Raw genomic sequence first — 17,800 nt, 5'->3', positions numbered from 1 at the left:
TACTGGAGCATGATACCTACTAACATGAATCTTCTCTTATATCATCAATGAGAAATATAATGGGAGCATTATTAACCTTACTTTAATAAACGAAATAATTTTAATCTTTACAAAAAGATTTTTTATTAATATATATTATGAAATATTAATTGTTTGTCTATTAATATATAATAAATTTAACTATTTATTTGTATTTTAATTATTTAATATTAATAAATATGTAATTATATAATTTATTAATAATAAATATAACTATTTGATTAATCATGATAAAAGACCCTAAATGATCAAAGTCTATTGTAGAATACTGTAAATATTATAATGCGTTACAATGTACTGATTTCTCGAAATAACGATAATGAAATTGATTTTACTAAGAAATTATAATAAATTGTACTTCATAATCGTACGACTTGAAAAACACATGCATCATTCAACTAATTTCTATGAAATCAAACAGGACAATGAAACTTTTCAAGTAGAACAGACGAATTTAGAATCGCGTTCGATAAAATAGTTTCTAAATAGAAAAGACTAAATACGATAAGAATAAACTTGCATAATAAGGTAGCATCGAAAATAGTACGTTGAATATCCTACAGATAGCGCGATAAAAATATAATTGGCGGGAGATTCATACTTAAAAGAGAAAGTGGAGAAGGAAAAAAAAAGAACGATCAAATGCGTCGTTTTTGATTATTTTTTTCGAATCTAATTGTGTCTTTGTTTGAAATGTTTGGTAATGAATAAGTTCTTTTTTCTTTTGGAAATTAATATTTAATAATATATTAAACGCCATTTAAAATTTCTGTAAGATTGACGACGATGTAACTATGTCGAGGGTGGCTCCTCTTTTCCAACCTCCTCTTCCTCTTCCATGTACAAATACGATACAGAGTACCCAACTACATTCGTGTATAACGTCTCTACGATAGTCTAACTATAGATATTTTAGAGTACGTATTCCCGAAATAACAAGCGAGACTTCTCGGGAGGTACCTTCTGTTTCTTACATTGGCAGTGTTTCGTTCCGTGTCGCCATCGTATCATCCGCATCTTCGCCATTATTGCGCGAGCGCATCACTATTCTCCTATTACCAGAGTATATTACTTTTGAACGCATTGTATATACATATACACACCACAAGACAGACGAGTTTAATATCAACATCGTATTTTGTCGAACGAGTGAAAATTACTTCGTTTTTTCTTTTGTCTCTCTCTCTTTCTCTTTCTCTCTTTCCCTCTCTGCTAAACGTTTTCTTGTTCTTTGAACGTCGTGTCACGATCCCCTTCTTCTCGATCCCGTCTTTCGATACGAGAAGAAAATACTTTCGACCGGATTTACTTGTTTCTATCTATGTACGTCCGTTGATCCTCCGAATTGAATAAATCGTGTCATATTACATAACGATTAAATATATACATATGTTAGAGAAAGTAAAATAAGAAGTATAATTATATTAGTTCTTATTATGATATGAATAAAAACTAAAGGACGGAAACGAGTGATCATATTTTTTTTTTTCTTTTTCGAAAAATCAACAAAGTTCTTGTAGTGTATTACATGTACTTACAATACACGTATGTATATATATATAGGGAAAATAAAATTTCGAATCACAATGGATCAAGCGTAATTTTTTTTAAATTTGAGAGTTTCTTCAAACAAAAAATATTTTGAAAGATCGCGATGAAGATCGTCGAAGGGCCGAAAAGAACGTGTCGGATTTTGAATCCAGTTATATTGATATAACAATCAATGTTCTTTAATAATGCAAATGGTACTTTTTACGTTTAGTAAATACCATGACGCAAACTTATAGAACGCCATATTTTCTCTCACTCGGCCAAGGGTCGTCCTTGTTGTCCTTGTATCGTGATATTCCCTCTTTTTTACGAGAACGACGATAACGCTATATAGTATTGTGCATAGAACTGAATCTATCTGTCTTTCTCTTTTTCCCCTTTCTTTCTCTCTCTCTCTCTCTCTCTCTCTCTCTCTGTCGCGCGCGCTTCCGCGTTAACTGTTTTCATTACGAGAGAAAGTAAATAATAAATATCGTTATCTTTTAACACGTTATTTCTTTTATCTTTCTTTTCTTGTCTTTCTCTCTAGTTTTCCCAGATGTTTCTATGATGGACGAGATTAACGATAAAAATTCGAACGACGAGAGTCCTTCGACGGAGGAAAAGAATGAGGTAAAAGTCGGTTAAAATAATACACCTAACCTCTATATATATTTATTGTCACTATTATGATGTATCGCCGATTAATGAAAAATACACTTTAACAATTTTCTATTAACGAATAATCGAATTAATCATAATTGTAGTATGATCGTCAATATCAATATATGTTTAAAAAAATTTGTTTTATATGCATAATTTAATGATCATTAGTTGATTCCTTTCTTTATGTCAGAATTTATCGTTTGATTTAAATCCTTCGTTTAGATAAAGCCGATCGATCGTACGAAAGAAAGGAAACGTTCAAAGGAAGAAAAGAGCAGAAAGAAGGAAATCAAAAAGACCGGAGAACAATGTTTAGAAGCTGTGAACGATGTACAAACTTTGAAGGAAAAGCTGGACGTAATGTCCAAGAAATATTCTGATATTGTGGACGACAATAAGAGATTGTTATTAAATTTGAAGCAGTCAGAGAAGAAGATAATGTTGTTGCAACGAGAGAAAGAACAGTTCCAAAGTGAACGTAATAAGGCACTTTTAACTAGAAAAAGATTAGAAAATTTGTGTCGTGAATTGCAAAAACAGAATAAAACTGTTAAGGAGGAATGTTTATCAAGACTTAAGAAAGAGGAGGAAAAGAGAAAGGAACTCTCTGGCAAATTTCAAAGTATTTTAGCTCATATTAATCAGCAAATGAATTTAACTCTTGAAAAGAATGCAAAGATGCAAGAAGAGAATTTAGAAATGAATAAATTGTTCAAATCATTATGTGATGAAGTTGCAGTTAAAGAGAAACAGCTTCTACAAGAACATATGCGCATGAAAGGGGAATTGCTTATAGCACGTGATAACTTTGAAGAGGTCAAGATAGAAGCTACGGTAGAAAAAGAGGTCTTTTTAAGGGAAAAGCAACAGCTCTTGCTTGTAAGTAATACTATTCTCTCTAATATAATAGAATATTTTTAAAAAATATAAACTTTTCTTTTTTAGACATTAACAGAATATCGAGCCCGAATTCAAGAATTACAAGGAGCAGAAGCTGCTATGAAAAGCCAAATTGACGTATATACCAATAAATATGACGAATTTCAAAATTCTCTTACAAGAAGTAATAAAGTTTGCGGAGAATTTAACGAAGAGATGGAAAGGGTTGGTAATTATGTTGCATTTCTTTCTTAAAATTTTATATACTCACTCTTTTTTTTATATAGATGTCTAAGAAAATACTTGCTTTGGAGAAAGAAACTTCTTTATGGAAACAACGATGGGAGAAGAGCAATACAGTTTTTGTTGACATGGTATATGAAAAGCAAGCAAGAGAATCGGAATTGGTGAAGTTGAAGGAAAGATTAGCTTTGCTTCAGGACTTATGTAGAATGTTCCAACATGAAAGAAGATCCTTGATTGCACAATTGAATGAAAAAAATGCGAAGACTAATACTGATTCAACTACACGAACATCTGATGAATCTAAAGAGAAAGAAAATGATTTAAATAAGGGATCTACACTATTAGAAAATAGTAATGGACAATTCACTCCAACGAATATCCTCGAACTACTTGAACAAAGATTAGAAATGGAATCTAATGTAAATTCCACGACTGAAAAGAAAACTGAGATAAGTTCAGAGGAAAAAAAAATTGGTTCATCTATATCTGAACATCCACTTTCTTCTGAACCTAACTGTAAAGATAAGGAATTAAAGGAGAAAGACCTCCCAGTTTCTCAGGAAAATAGGACAGAAGAAACATTAAAGGAAGAAAAATCTTCTAACGTAAAAACAGTGGTAGAAAATAATTCAAAGACACAACTAAGTATAGCAGAATCATCTTCTGATATTAGTATTGAAAACTTAAATGAAAAGGAAAATAAAGAGGCAATAGAACGAATAAGTGACATATCGTGTGACAATATTACAGAGTTAGAATCTAGATCGGAAAACATTGAAAATGATAGTACAGTACAAATGTCAATACTTAAAAAAGATGATGTACAAACAGAACAACAAGAGACAAAGAATAGTAGTCGAGAAGAAAATAATGAGCAATTAGTTGAAAATATAGAAAATAGATATACTGGCATAACTATATCTGAAATAGAAACAGAGATTACAATAGAAGAATGTGTTCTAAGCGGTTTATTAAAGAAAGATATAGTTAACGAATCACTAGAATCATCAAACAATGAAATAGAAATCAATCTATGCGATAAATTGCAAGAAATTAATACTATTGTAGAAAATATTCAAGAGATTGAAAAGTCTGAATCAGAAATTTTTAAAAATTCTACTGAAGCGAATTCTATTATAGAAAAAGAAATTAAAACTGATACGCCTTTTTCTAAAGAAGAAGATAACAAGTCGACCAAGCAGAATGTTATGACTGCAACAAAGGTAATATTATTTTTAATTTAATAGTATATGTGGTATATACACTTATAAATAATACAAAATAATACATTTTTGGTATTTTTTCTTAGTATGTAAGAAGAAAGAAGAAGTGAAATAAAATCAAATAATCATCCGGAATAAACAAAAAAATGGTACGAACGTTGAGATTATATATAGGATAAAATCAAGCAAAACTATATTTTTTCCTTTATTAATGAAAACAATGGAAAGCTATCCTACGGTTTTTGTTCCCTTTTTTAAATGAAATATCAAATAAGAGCATGATCTTTTTAGGTAAAATACCTAATAAGAAGTAATGAAATGTTTAGGAACTGTAATAGAAAACAATTTTACATAACTTATAAATAATACTATAAATATTTTATTAAATGAATCGTATTATTCAATACGATTATATCAATATATTGTTTATTAGAAATCTCTTAAATTATAAAAAGAAAATGATAGTGTGGGTCGTTGACAAAAAAATATAAATATAATAAATCTAAAGACTTATACATCATTGACAAAATATGCTAATGATCAAAGCGTATCTTATATTTTGTAAATCTAATTTCTTTCAAACCATTATTGTGTTATATATCCTAATATGGAAAGATGTAGTTTTGCAATTTTTTTTATGAAAGAAAAAACAAGAATATTTTCTAAATTCTATGACTTCTATATGATTGTCCATATATTAACTTTAATATTTCTAGCATTATATAAAAATAGCAGGCATTCGATATAAAACACGAAATTTAACTTTATTTACGAAGTTGATTTATTCTTTCTGATCAAGACTGCCACACAAGCATAGACAATTTGTAAAGCTTGCTAATTTTAATTAATTTCTCATAGAAAAAAATTTTGATATTTTTTAAATGTGTATCAATGTCCACATGCGTGTGTATGTTCGGGCATGTATGCGTGTGCGTGTGCGTGGGCGTGTGCGTGGGCGTGTGCATATTACAGATTTTTTATTCATTACAGTGAAAAATTGGGTAAACAAATTTTAATAAAAATATTTTTTAATTTTTACTAGAAATGTTTACACTATATGAGAATATATTGCTTAAAATGTCAGGTTTATCGTTTAAAGAATTTCAAAGTGCCGACCACATATCCCCCCTCTGACATAAAATATTTATTGTTAATTTATAACAATATGGCTGAATTGATTATAACGAAATACATATTTGTAATATTGAGAAGTTTTTGATTTTAGCAAATCATCAAAAAATCCTTTTAGATCTTATTAGAGATGTAATTTTATTTCATTTTATTAAATTATTGTTATTTTTAAAAAAGTCACATTTCAACAAATAATCATATATATATAAGGTTATGGACATTATATAAAATTCAGAAATTGAAGAAAATAATTTATTCCAAATTAATATGCTTTGCAAAAGATTTATATTTAAATATATTACAAATTTTCTTCGTATTTGTTACTTTATAGAAAAACAATATTATGCTGGTCATATTTAAAGGATAAAAAGAAAAGAATAAACAGATAATGTAACTATAACGTCAATAGTGTTTTGGCGTCAATAGTCTTTTAGACGTAGTTAGGCGAAGTTCTTAGTGTGTTATTTACAATTAGTTGATCGTTGGCGTTTGATGAGATCACGTTACGATGAGAGAGTTCGATCATCTTTCATTATACGTTCTATGCATATATACCTATTGTGTACATATATATCTTTTAATTTTCTGACTTGCAATGAGCGCCGTTTCATATGTACGTATATACATATATATATATATATATATATATATATATATATATGTATACGTGCTCGCGCATGTGTGTATGTATCCCAACACTATTAACGGCAATGCAAAGGTCGATGATCGAGGAAGTAGAGAAAGGATGTGTTAGATCAAATCGACAAAGAAAATCACACAGTGATGCAGTAGACAAACCTTGACCTACCTTTATGATTAACCTTCGTATGGTCAAGTATATAATGTAATTTCCAGGATCCTCGTAGTAATCATCGAGATTAAATGAAAGTGGCTATCGAGATGATACAAGTGAGTCTCGTTTGTGATACATTCTATAGCAATCGATTGTCAGCAATCATCAGTGATTCGCAACAAACCAAGATATCTTTCATATCTCTCTCTCTCTCTATCTCTCTCTCTCTCTCTCTCTCTCTCTCTCTCATCATATTTGAACCATGTATTTGTGAATTATGTTGTCATTTTGTGACAAAGCAATATATAACATGTTCTTTATCCGTATATCGTAGGATTACGTCAGTGAAATTATATTGTTGATTTTATAAGTAAGTAAATGTTCGAGTTCACTTTTCGAATCGTTTCGACTTTCTCTTCGAAGGCGTCGAGACATTATTATAATTGAGATCGATTATTAGTATGTATATAGGACAACCTTCTATTTTCTTTTAGAATTTCTTGAAGAATTTAACATAATACATCGATCGTCGTCCTACTTACATGTATATACATATATATATATATATATATATATTTACGTACATATATATATACGTACATATATATATATATACATATATATATATACGTACATATATATATGTATATATATACGTACATATATATATATACATATATATATATACGTACATATATATATGTATATATATACGTACATATATATATATACATATATATATATACGTACATATATATATGTATATATATACGTACATATATATATATACATATATATATATACGTACATATATATATATACATATATATATATACGTACATATATATATGTATATATATACGTACATATATATATATACATATATATATATACGTACATATATATATGTATATATACGTACATATATATATATACATATATATATATACGTACATATATATATGTATATATATACGTACATATATATATATACATATATATATATACGTACATATATATATGTATATATATACGTACATATATATATATACATATATATATATACGTACATATATATATGTATATATATACGTACATATATATATATACATATATATATATACGTACATATATATATGTATATATACGTACATATATATATATACATATATATATATACGTACATATATATATGTATATATATACGTACATATATATATATACATATATATATACGTACATATATATATGTATATATATACGTACATATATATATATACATATATATATATACGTACATATATATATGTATATATACGTACATATATATATATACATATATATATATACGTACATATATATATGTATATATATACGTACATATATATATATACATATATATATACGTACATATATATATATTATATGTATAATTAAATTCATTCTAGACGATATCGATTCAATTTATTAGTCGAGAACATAAATGAAAACGAATAAAAAAAATGAATTGAGCAAGCGTGTGAAAAATTAATAAATCGATAGAAGGGATCATTGACTTGAACGGTCCAACAGACGATCGATTTATTTTTTTGTTCTTTTTTCGAATTTACGCAAGACGATCCCGTTAACGCATGTTTCGTGCGAGTGGGTCACCGGTACCATGTCAGTTTTTTACTCTTAGCTACGTCAGTATACGTAGTAAATACAGGAATCGGTCTTTGGTCACATCGGGAAAGATAGCGGAGAGAAAGACAGGTCCGGCTTAATATAATGTCTAAAGAGTTACGTATCGAGATATATTGAAAATTCGACCTTGTGCTTCTTTTTCTTTTCTGTTTTCTTTTTTCTTATTCTCCTTCAACTTTTAATGAGATCTTATTAATCGTCAATAGAAATCGAATATATATAAATATAATTGTCTGTATCGTAAAAGTTTTAAATAAAAAGGAGATTTAATTATTATCATAGCTAAGATTTGAAAGATTCGATTATTTATTCGATTTGAAAAAATAATCGAATATAAAAATATTTGAATGATCGTTTTTAATATAGTACGAAATTATACGAAATGATATATAATTTATATAGATCGTTATCGAAGCGATCGATGATGACAAAGTTTACAAGGACTTTCTTTTCTTACGGCCCTGGTCGTACTTTGAAAGTATCTTGCATGGTTACCTTTAGAAGAGTGTATCCACGAGGTGTCAGTTTATTTCGATCCACCGTACTAGCCTGAACTCATTCGTCTTTGCGCGGGAAATTTCTGATATAATCGAAGGACGAAAAGAATCGTCCTCCAGAAGTACAAAAAACATTTTAAATATCAGCCGTGACGTCGATTGCGAAGATCGACGAAAATGAAGATTGCTGCGACCTTATTTCTTTTTGTCATCATTGGTAAGTAAAAAATTGATCGCAAATCAAATCGATATTTTATTTTTAAATATTATTTACTTGCAAACGTTTGGTTGATTCGAAAGCTTTCCAATTATAAAAGTGGTTTAAGTCATATATTATATATATATATATATATATATATATATATATATATATATATATATATTACATTATTATAATGCCAATCGAAGTAACGGAAAAAACATAATCAATTAAATTCTTCTAGATTTTTATTTTTTTTTAATTAAATCACTTTAAAAATATATTTCATAATTATGAAAAGGTAGGAAAGTAATTACTGATAAAAACATAAGTTGTAAATATTTTGATAGATACATAAATGAAATTGAAAAGTTTTCGATTGTGGTATAATATGTTTACAATAAATTAAATCATCGAACGGTAAATCTGTAACATACTTTCATATCTACATTGTAAAGACGTTTATTAGGATAACTTATACTTGGGGTAGTTGTCAGGTTTAGGGGTCTCTGTAAATTTTGGATTCTGTGCTATCGACTCTCAACTTACACATTGACCGAACGCACTGCTCGCTCTTCTGACCATCAATAATTAATAACTTTTCTATTTTTCTCGCTATCTCTATTTCTCTTTCTATCTTCTTACTTTTACTAATTATTTTGCCTTCCAATTTTGTATGTGTGTATGTATATATATATACATACATGCAACGATTAGGATATAAACGAATATAAACGAATATAAACGAATATAAACGAATAATAGATAATTACGAATAATAAATAATTACGATTAAATGATATTAACTAAAGATAGATATATCATTTATTCGAAAATGTTTTCTCTTTCTTTCTTATATGCACACATTGATATTTAAAAGAATTAGGCATTAAGAGAAGACATAAAAAAAATATTTTATTTAAAAATAAAGATATTTAAAAAAATATATATAGTTTTTTAGATACATCGAAACATAATTTTTCTCTCTTTTTTCTTTTTTGTGTTTTGATGAAAAATATCAGTTCGTTTTCACTCTTCACTTGTTTACATGATGTACTCCGTATAGTAAGTGGAATATTATCGGTTTTGCGATCGAAACGACTCAATTGTGAGAAAGGAATCATCGAAGGGGAAAATAGAAGTATCATAAGGACGAATTTACGCATCGATGCAGGTAAACTAGAAAGTGCAAGAATATCGATTTTCATCGGACGCAGAAGTCAATTCATTGGCATAAGATGTAGAGAGAGAAAGAGAAAGAGAGAGAGAGAGAGAGAGAGAGAGAGAGAGAGAGAGAGAGAGAAAATATGGGACGAAAGGGGACTAAAAGAAAAAGAAAGAAAGCGAGTAAACCGCCATAAACACTGATAGAGAATTACACGTATATGTTGTAGGGGAAAGGTATATTGACTTAATGAAAATTATAGATTATAAATGGCACGATCCTTTCGTTCGTTCTAAAAGTAATTATATATTTTCATTTCTTAGGTATGTAATATAATCTACCGAAAATTAGATAGGATTAGATATGATGAAGATTAAAGTTGTCAAGCGAGGAGAAGAAAAGAATGAAAAATATATCTATATATTTGCATATGTGAAACTATCGATTAAATAGTTTTTCATTGATAAGATAACGATACCTCATAATAAAGAGAAACTGTTATTGTGAGAATATAATAATACGTTTAACAATATCACGAATAGACTTTCTCTCTGTGCTTATTGAAATCTTGTAACATTTTCTCGGTGTTTCGTACGATTTTTTAAATCTCTTAAGGGAACTAATCTTTTTCATTGATCGATCTCGCTTCTTCTTCTTCTTTTCCTTCTTCTTCTTCTCTGTCTTTCTCATATTTGAAAATAATATAACGTGTAGTTATGTATATTTTTAATATGTGTATATATATATATGTATATGTATATTATATATGTATATTGTATATTGTATATTACCTATAAAGTTGAGTTAGTCCCGTTATATATTTTCTAACTATCTATTTATCTTTTCGTTTTTCGAAAAGATGCAAAAAGTACTTGTGGCTCAAGGTACGAGATAAAAAGAAGAGAGTTGGGGAGATCTCATTCGCAAAACTATCGTATTCAGCTGGTAGTAGCGAAAGTGCAACCAAGATGCGTTTTCATCGAATGAACGATAGTATTCGACGAACTTGTTATGTCTATTTTATTATTTGACGATAGGAAAGTAGTTTCGATATACTGCAGCATTAATCTACAGCGACCGGTTAACATATAAACGTTTAGTCAGATACTAAGTGTGTCACTAGGCTATGACACAATGACGTACCTTCGATCCGGAATCCGAATGTTGGTTTCAATGAATTCCGGAAAATTTCGTTCGAAATCCGGCAGATTTTTCATGCTCTCCTAATATCTAAAATGATGTTTTTTATCATAACAATGTAATACGCAAAGAGTTTGCAACAAGTATTTTTGCTTATAACGTTTATATATGAATTGGTCAATTAGTAATGTCGACATTCTTAGTAAAAACCAATAATGTTCGAACCAGCAAAAATAATACATTTTATTGAGAATTCCGACATTACTTATTAGCTAAACCAAAAATATTCTATTAAGAAATAATTAACGATAAGAAATAATACTCTAGCGATTGTTTTTATTTTGATAATAAAATATTAAAAATTTTGTCGTTATACCCTCAAATAGTACATATAAGCCGATTAAATACCAAACTATGAGGATGCGTTCATGTTACATCAGAAAAAATTTGTTAATTTTTTTTTTATGTTATACAAAAAAAGATTATTTTTTTGTATCTCCATAAAGAGATAAAAATAACTTATTTTTGTTTTCTTTATTCTCTTCTTTTTTTCTTTTTGTTAATGTTCTCTTTAAAGCCAAGTTACATATCTCCGAAGGAACACTTTGGCTTTTAGCGTAAAGTTCATGAAAAATTTCCGAGAGTGTTGTCTAGGCCGTGTCTAAGGATCCACATCGAGACGATCGTCGTGATTCTTAACTGTAATTTCTGATTCTTCGTGCTCGCGTCTAACTGTCCGTGTAACGGTAGAACGCGTCAAAAACATTATTGCACGTCTACGAACGATAATAGCAGTAAGACGGTAAATGAAGATCCCGATCTCAATTTAAGAAACTACTAATCCTTCATGGCAATTTGTTAAGGTAAAGAAGATTGTGCTTCTATTTGTTCGTTGTTCAGCGGTTAAATTTAAACAGGTGAAAGAGATATGAAAGAGAAATAAAGAGAAAGAGAGAGAGAGAGAAAGAGAGAGATCGTTTGCCTTTTCTATTATTAAAACCAACGACGATTCGACGGTTAAAAAGAGAAAACTTGTTGAAATAATAATAATGAAATACTTTTAGACTCGACTTTACAAATTCAACTGACGGAGGATCAATAGCACAGATGAAAAAGTTGTTAAAATTTCTATATTCAATGAAAGAAAATACTTTTGATCAGTATGGATCTCGCTTGAGTTTAAATATCAGGGGATCCGTCAAGTTTTCTTCCAATTTGGTTGCAGGCTGCACGTGGCGGGCTACGCTAGGCACATGCGTCTTTCAATCCGACTTTGGTTTTGCGCTTAATTGCGCCTTCAAAAAATCTGGCCTCTTCCGGGTGCGAAACCTCGGAGGTGTCAAAGGTTTCCTTGGCTTGGGTGAGTGGAAACGTCGATCGTTCGCATCGATATTCGATGAATCAATCCGACAATTGAGGTTCTTTCTTTTCGATATTCATCGATCCAGATCTACCTCAGATCTTCGTTTTATATAATGTTTTCTTTTTTATTCTTTTCAACGCGATGATTTGTACCGCGTTTGAAAGATCATCTTACGTATTACGTCGAGATGGCGTACGATTGAAGATTTTGGTTTTATTTATATTTTATCGAAAAAATGTTGGATTTCATTTATTTTGTTTTCTTTCTTCTTTCTTCTCTTCATTTACATTTCTTCTTTACGTTGAATTATTAAGAGAAAAACAATTTCATATGAAGTCCTTTCTTTATATATACACATATATACGTAATATTTATTACTAATATCTCACAAGAATTAATCACCGTGTCGACATTTTCTTTTTGATTCTCTCAGATTTGTATGATATTTGCGAAACATCAATCATCAAGAATTCATAAATAATCGTCGTTACGCGTTTAACTCAACCAACGACAAGATGATAGACGTAGAAAGTTTGAATCGTAACTCTTTCTCTTTGTCGTATACATATATCGCAACGAACGATATTATTTCATTTTTTCTTCGATATCTTACGTGCACAAATTTCACGTGGCAGCGAAATTACAGAGATCGGTCGAACGAATTCACCGGAAAAAGGTAGACATAATATTGCTAAAAAGTAATACATATATCATACATATAAATCATTCGTGTTACGTCATTATTAAAGGATGATTAACGGTGTAACAATGAAAGAAAGAAAAAAAGAAAAAATAAAATTAGATTCTATAAAATAAAATTAGCTCGAATCAGGAAAACTTTCGAAAATTTATAGGAAGTGAGCGAGCGTAACTCAAGTGGCACTTCATCAAGATGCGTATGATACAGCAAGTCGAGTGTAAAAGCATGCATTTTCAGGCTATGAACATAACCACTGTAATATGTACATGTATACATATATATATATATGTATACATATATGTATATATATGTATATATATATATATGTATACATATATGTATATATATGTATATATATATATATATATGTATACATACATATATACTGTAGGTACGTACTTACATAGGTACAAGCGTGAAACGCACCTGCAACTTTCAGTTTGCAAGTTTACAGCCGTTGCCCTCTAACCTACTTCAATCTCGCATTCGCAAACATAAAAAAAAAAAAGAAAAAAGCGATTATGGAAATGGTTTATTCATTACATTGGCTTGACCGAGTTATTGAGAAGAGAGCAAGCTTCTCGTTATTCTACTAGATCATTTTTTCGACAAAAAAAAGGAAGAAGAAAAAGAGGAAAAATAAAAAAAATATAAAAGAGGATATTATTATTCATGCAAAACGAATCCCATAAAAGATCGTTAAAACGTGATGTAACATTTGCTTGTCTAATGTTTCTACGGTTTGGGATATACGGAATAATCTTCTACCCGACTTCTTTCTATCAGCTGGTTACGAATCGTTTTATGTATTAACATGAAAAACTATAGGAATACTTTTCTTCGACAAATTTTCCCTCTCTTTTTCTTTATTTTTGTTTATCTTGCAGGATTCACGGTAGGTGATGAACTAGGATTTAGGGAGTCCCTATCGAATGTGGAAAGTGCAAGAAGAAGAAGCGTACAAACAGGAAAGATTGGTCTTTCTGTTGATTCCACAAACGTGGTAAGAATCATATCTTCTTAATTAAATCCATGATTATTTGTTACAAAATCCCATCGAGTCATTTCCATGACGATTTCACGTTATATTACATTTAATTTAAAACGTTATGTAAAGCAAAGATCATTTTTCTTAAAAAGAAAAAAGAATAAAAGAAGAAAAAAAGAGAGAGAGAGAGAGAGAAAAGAAAATAAATAAGTAACTGCATTTGTCAACGCATAAATCGTTGTGATTAGGTGTAAATCTTTGTTCCACCTTTGGAAATTAGCTTTTAACGAGAAAGAAATAGCAACTTTAAACCGTTCGAACTCGTCTTTTCCTCTTCGTAACTTAAAGAACGTGTGTATGTTTAATATATATTCCTCTCTGTTGTGGCGTAACACGGCTATCACAATTCTCACTTTAATGTCATTCTGTGTACTTCCACAGAGTCAAATCAATTACATTCATTATCATTTATGTATAATATGAAAAGCCAGGAAAACTACTGAGAACACAAAACTTGATATCATTGATTTTCATCGAATCTTAATCTTTCGTGTATGTAATTTTTACGAGGATTAAAAAAAAAAAAAGAAAATTAATTCGACAATAATAATTTACAAAAATTGGTAAAGACGTTTGGTAAAATTGTTTTCTATTTCCTTCATGTTGTAAGATACAACGTACAAGTATCTAAGTATGTGTTTACACATTCTCAGATCGACCTTGTAGTAATTGGTGCGTGAATGTCGATATAGCTTCGTTCACGTATGTTCACTCAATTTACAGGCATGAGAATTTGAATATGTGTGTACAATTCGTTAAGAGAATTCGAACATAACTAGAAATGAATAATTCATTATTCGAAATGAAATGAAACGATGCCTTTCTTAAGCGAAACATTATAAAAAATGACCTTTTCGTAAGAGTTGTATAATTTGTTGTGAAGTTCCCTTATTCGACTTATAATATATACTCGTCGAGTCGGAATACTTTCTATCTCGTGATCTTTCGACAGGAGAAAAATGATCGAAGGCACTTGTCCAATGTCGATTCTATACTTAATGTATAACTTACATGTAAAATTACTTTAATGTAATTAGGGTTCCTAAGTTTATCGATAATGAAGCTTCTCGCAAAGTGATCTAAAAACGTGGAACTTTTTTTTTATCAACGTATATACGTTCATAGGCCACAAATCGGAACGATAATCAACAAAAAGCAAGACAGGTCGTACCTCCTTTCAAGCCTCTGCCAGGGATGAGTCGTCCAATAAGTCAGCAATCTGAACATCAAAGATTGGTAGTTCAACAAAATTCAACGGCTCTTAGAACGGTCGCCGCTCCATCCTTGGGTACACAAGAAGATATGATAAAGTATCAGCAACAACAGGAGGCAAAGTTGAAGCAGCAGCAAAAGCTTCAACAGGAGGCTCTTGCCTTGCAAGTATTGAAGCAACAGAGACAACAGCAACAGGAAGCGATGCGTCAGCAACATATACAAAAGATGCAGCAACAATACAAGCAACAACAGTTGTTGAATCAGCAGCAACAGCAACAGAAGCAACAGATGATGGCTCAACAGCAACAACAGTTACTTGCGATGCAAGCTAAGAGGATACAGGTAAATTTTTCATCTTCCATTGTTAAAAATAGAAATTATTTTGGAATCATGTTAATTCTTAGAATTTCAACAGGCTGCGATCGCAATAGCAACGACAACGAAGGCTCCTAGTGTCGTCCCAGCGATAACAAATATGGTACAATCCGATCATTTAAAACCTGTTTCGGCGGCACTCACGTCCACGACTGGCAACGGCTTACCACCTTTCATCGCCATGCCTCAATCGTCTTCCAGACTTACTGATAGGATCAGCAATAGCGCTGATTCTGATAATGAAGTATCTAAGGATGACTATAATCAGGTATTACACACTATGGAATCTTGAGAACGATCGTAAATTATATGGTTAATAAGAAGAATATATACTTGTTCCTCTTTTAGCTTCCGTTGCCAGGCGAAGAAGCTGCATCCTCTGTGAATAAAATGACTTTACTCTCTTTGCAACCAATCGTGACGGCTGAACAGGCTCAAAGTTTACCTCTTCAACAAAATGAGAAACGACAGTCGTTACCAACTTCCTTACCTTCATTAGCACCGATTCAAGGAATGGAAACATCCTTGAAAGCATTAGCCGAAGCAAGTAACATAACGCTCGAAGCGTTAGAGGCAGCTATCCTTTTGAGACAACAACAACTTATGCAGAAACAGATGGGACCCAGCACGACCAGTACGACGACAACTACGACGACTCTTTCGCCCCACGTTAAAAAGTATTTACTTTAACAAGCCCCTATAATTATTTTTAATTACTTAATTTTCGTCGGATTAAAATAACTTTATTTCTCAGCAAATATGGTAATTCTGGTGCTACGAAAGTAATGAACGCTCCACACGAATATTATCCCATAGGATACGATAAAAACTTTGACGATAATTTTGCAAGTCGGGTTGATCTACCTGATACCAGTTTCTACTGTGGCGATCAGAAACATTTTCCAGGTCTTTACGCCGATGAGGATTTAGGATGTATGGTAAATATTTTTTCTTTCTTTTTTGTTTTGTTTTCTCTCTCTCTCTCTCTCCCTTTTTTCTCTCTCTCTCTCTCCCTTTTCTCTCTCTCTCTCTCTCTCTCCCTTTTTTCTCTCTCTTTTTCTTTATTAAATCCTGATCGATTCAATTAACGATCACTTCATTTAGGTCTTCCATGTATGCGCATTAACCGATGACGGCTTGATCATGAAGAGCTTCCTGTGTCCCGAGTCTACTCTTTTCGATCAAACGATCCTGAAATGTAACTGGTGGTTCTACGTCGATTGTCCAGCTTCGAAAAATCTCTACGACAGCAATATTCCAATCAGCAAGAGTTATCAGTTGATGAAGGCTCTCGCATTTTTCTCTGCTTATAAGAATCACGATAACGGTACCGTTTCAACGAAAGAGAACATAGATAGTAACGTTGCTTTAACGTAACATTCGAATTATCTGATAAAAGAATAATGTCGATAATTCATCGCTCTTATCCTTTTATATTCATAGCTATTAATCTTAATCAAAAAAAGGAGGCGTACGATGTCATCGAGTCATCCGCGCATTAAAGTTATCTAAGAAAAACTGTCGAAAAAAAAACGAAACGCATAACTTCATCGAGCGAGATAAACGTGAACTTAATCATTTTTTAAGTAGGAGATAATGGTCTCATCAAGTTTTGTATATCATCCATTGATATGACGGTATGTCTGGGTTTTTTGTATGCTCGTGTACGTGTGTATATAATTTATTTCATAATAACGATGCAACGGTGTGAATACTTTTCCGTAACGCGCTAACATTGTAAATAGTTGGTTAAATCTTTAACACACGTCTTATTGTTAATATACATACATACATATAAACATACATACTTACATACATACATACATACATACATACATACATACATACATACATACATACATACATACATATATGTGTACATATATATATATATATATATATATG

At 30.5% G+C, this 17,800-nt stretch overlaps 2 protein-coding genes across 10 annotated transcripts; both read left to right on the top strand.

Moving 5' to 3' along the window:
* The first annotated feature begins 878 nt into the window (after positions 1-878).
* LOC118448188 (uncharacterized) lies at positions 879-5,893 on the top strand. 8 transcript variants are annotated; one of them, XM_035881157.2, is made up of 6 exons: positions 879-995; positions 2,120-2,202; positions 2,458-3,114; positions 3,181-3,339; positions 3,402-4,583; positions 4,670-5,893. In XM_035881157.2, exons 2-6 carry the CDS (start codon positions 2,137-2,139, stop codon positions 4,691-4,693), a joined length of 2,088 nt encoding a protein of 695 aa, XP_035737050.2. In that variant the 5' UTR covers positions 879-995; positions 2,120-2,136; the 3' UTR covers positions 4,694-5,893. The 8 variants fall into 8 exon arrangements, with proteins under 8 accessions (XP_035737050.2, XP_035737054.2, XP_035737048.2 ...); XM_035881161.2 differs by having other exon boundaries at positions 910-956; XM_035881155.2 differs by having other exon boundaries at positions 961-1,102; positions 4,670-5,892.
* Positions 5,894-8,697: 2,804 nt separating this feature from the next.
* On the top strand, positions 8,698-17,741 carry mtg (mind the gap). Of its 2 annotated transcripts, XM_035881163.2 has the most exons (8): positions 8,698-8,907; positions 12,420-12,554; positions 14,145-14,260; positions 15,431-15,862; positions 15,936-16,163; positions 16,244-16,572; positions 16,650-16,833; positions 17,000-17,741. In XM_035881163.2, exons 1-8 carry the CDS (start codon positions 8,868-8,870, stop codon positions 17,270-17,272), a joined length of 1,737 nt encoding a protein of 578 aa, XP_035737056.2. In that variant the 5' UTR covers positions 8,698-8,867; the 3' UTR covers positions 17,273-17,741. The 2 variants fall into 2 exon arrangements, with proteins under 2 accessions (XP_035737056.2, XP_035737058.2); XM_035881165.2 differs by lacking the exon at positions 12,420-12,554 and having other exon boundaries at positions 8,710-8,907.
* The last annotated feature ends 59 nt before the right edge of the window (positions 17,742-17,800 follow it).

This window comes from Vespa mandarinia, chromosome 5 (assembly GCF_050613455.1).
Source record: "Vespa mandarinia isolate Hongniang chromosome 5, ASM5061345v1, whole genome shotgun sequence".
In the NCBI taxonomy this organism is placed as follows: Eukaryota; Metazoa; Arthropoda; class Insecta; order Hymenoptera; family Vespidae; genus Vespa; species Vespa mandarinia.
This window is presented reverse-complemented; position numbering and strand designations above follow the sequence as displayed.

Excerpts from the sequence above, each read along its gene's own strand:
- mtg (XM_035881163.2), top strand. The coding sequence starts at position 8,868 with ATGAAGATTGCTGCGACCTTATTTCTTTTTGTCATCATTG. Across the intron at positions 15,863-15,935 it reads TGCAAGCTAAGAGGATACAG|GCTGCGATCGCAATAGCAAC; the intron begins GTAAATTTTTCA and ends GAATTTCAACAG. Across the intron at positions 16,834-16,999 it reads ATGAGGATTTAGGATGTATG|GTCTTCCATGTATGCGCATT; the intron begins GTAAATATTTTT and ends CACTTCATTTAG.
- LOC118448188 (XM_035881153.2), top strand. The coding sequence starts at position 1,763 with ATGTTCTTTAATAATGCAAATG. Across the intron at positions 1,785-2,119 it reads GTTCTTTAATAATGCAAATG|TTTTCCCAGATGTTTCTATG; the intron begins GTACTTTTTACG and ends CTTTCTCTCTAG. Across the intron at positions 2,203-2,457 it reads CGACGGAGGAAAAGAATGAG|ATAAAGCCGATCGATCGTAC; the intron begins GTAAAAGTCGGT and ends TCCTTCGTTTAG.